This window comes from Crassostrea angulata, chromosome 8 (assembly GCF_025612915.1).
Source record: "Crassostrea angulata isolate pt1a10 chromosome 8, ASM2561291v2, whole genome shotgun sequence".
NCBI lineage: Eukaryota > Metazoa > Mollusca > Bivalvia > Ostreida > Ostreidae > Magallana > Magallana angulata.
Genome location: NC_069118.1, coordinates 31,069,199 through 31,071,162, shown reverse-complemented (window position 1 = coordinate 31,071,162; position 1,964 = coordinate 31,069,199). Strand labels below are relative to the sequence as shown.

The 1,964-nt window shown below is 33.6% G+C and overlaps 1 protein-coding gene across 1 annotated transcript; it reads left to right on the top strand.

Annotated features, from left to right (window-relative positions):
- The first annotated feature begins 215 nt into the window (after window positions 1-215).
- On the top strand, window positions 216-1,738 carry LOC128158304 (complement C1q tumor necrosis factor-related protein 3-like). The gene is made up of 3 exons (XM_052821086.1): window positions 216-225; window positions 334-516; window positions 1,332-1,738. Exons 1-3 carry the CDS (start codon window positions 216-218, stop codon window positions 1,736-1,738), a joined length of 600 nt encoding a protein of 199 aa, XP_052677046.1.
- The last annotated feature ends 226 nt before the right edge of the window (window positions 1,739-1,964 follow it).

Here is a 1,964-nt window from a genome sequence, read left to right as displayed (position 1 = left end):
AAAGCATGATTTAAAAAAAAAATAAGTGTTAAACAAATTGTTTTGTTTTTTTTTTTAATTTGAGCTCTCGTGTGCCTGCTTGATAGGTTATCACGCGATGCTCTAATATTTCGTTTTAATGTTTTGTTGATGCTTTTTGCGTTATGTATATTTATTCATAATATTATATATACTGATACATTTGTTATGACATTATTGTTTTGCCTCAGTAGGTAATGTATGCATGTAAGACCTAATTTTTGTTGAGTTCAATTTCGGGAAACTAACATTGTAAACTTAACTATTTTTCTTTTTGATTCACTTGTACAGCTGTGCATTTAATTTCACGTGAAGTTGAACCCTCGATGGATTTCAAGACAATGCTTCCCTTTGTGGCGTTTTTGTGTGTGCTTCTGATCAGCTCCTCCGATGCCGAACAGCAAAAACCAAGCAGCTTCCTCAGTAACTATTCCAGTTACAAAAACATCTGTCATAAAATGGGCTGGGAACCAAAATGTAGAACTGAGGCTACAAAGGGTAATACTAGTATGTTGTATATTTATTAACTGACTTACGTGTATTAGGACGATAGCAAGTTTCTTGTTCCACGAGCTGGAGACAGCAATTTTATACATGCTGTCGAGGGGGACAAATAACTTCCTATCGTCCAAGAAGTCAATTTTTATTATACAGAAAAACGATTTATTTGTTGGTGATGTAGATTTTCTTGATGGTAATGTAATTAGAGTTATGGGACTTTGACTTAATCGTAACGACTCGGGTTACACAAATTTTTCCGGGTTTAAAAAAGAAAATCGAATGCTGCCGGTGAATTTCGTCGTAGGCAAATAGCACAGAAACTCTGTCTCGATCGCATTTGATAAAAAAATTATTCAGAGGCATGATATGTCTGTCTCTCTCTCTCTCTCTCTCTCTCTCTCTCTCTCTCTCTCTCTCTCTCTCTCTATGTACAAACAGTCTTAACAAGGAATTTCACCAGATCAAACGTTTAACTTGGAGAAATAATTCCTCGTTAAGCCTATCTATTATTTTCATTAGTTGTAACTTCAAAACTACTTGAAATGTCATCTTAATTTCACATTAGAAAGTGCAATTAAATTATCGAAAGTGATATTTATTTAAGCTTCGCATTTATTTGTGTTGTATGTTTCCTTTTGTATATTTATCAGTTTAACTGGGGAAAAACATGCCATTGATGCACCATAATTATTTGTTGTCAAACGAATAATTTTCAAACCCCGTTTTGGCATCATCAACATCATTAGCATCCTGTGGATCTATGCTGATTTATAAAACACTAAAAATATATTTGGTCAACATTATTTTAACAGATTGCAATGGAAAAATTGTTGCCTTCCATGCGATTCTTTCTAAAAGACTTCATAATGTACCTACAAATACCATCATTAAGTTTGGAAAAGTTCTGGTGAACGAAGGAAGTGGATATAACACAACCACGGGTAAATTTACAGCCCCGTTTGATGGCGTCTACTCATTTTCTTGGTCTTATTGTACTGACAAAGGTACTAATGCATACCTTGGTGGATATGTGGATGGCAACTTGATAACCAAAATATCTAATTACGCCCAGGCAAGCACTTGGAAAAACACATCAGGTCATCTCGTCATCAAACTGAAGAAAGGGAATACGTTTTGGGTTCAGACGTATTATGTTACTGCTAAGCTTATACATGAAGAGTACACATTTCTGTCAGGATACAAACTATCTGGTTGTTAAAAAGTTGGAACAATAAAATTGTTGTCAAACTGATTAGTATTCAAACTATTTTATGTTTATGAATCTCAAAAAGCATGGGAAAAGTTAACAGTATATTACTCTTATTTATTAACAATATTAAAAATTTAAGGGGAAAAATCCTTTACCTGGTCTAAAACATGATATGAAAATGGTAAGTTCAGTAATTTGGTACATTTAATTACTTCATGTACAATGTATGATAGAC

What these genes read in the sequence shown, in the direction of transcription:
- LOC128158304 (XM_052821086.1), top strand. An exon ending in TAGAACTGAGGCTACAAAGG is followed by an intron (nt 517 to 1,331) that starts GTAATACTAGTA and finishes TTATTTTAACAG; the next exon opens with ATTGCAATGGAAAAATTGTT.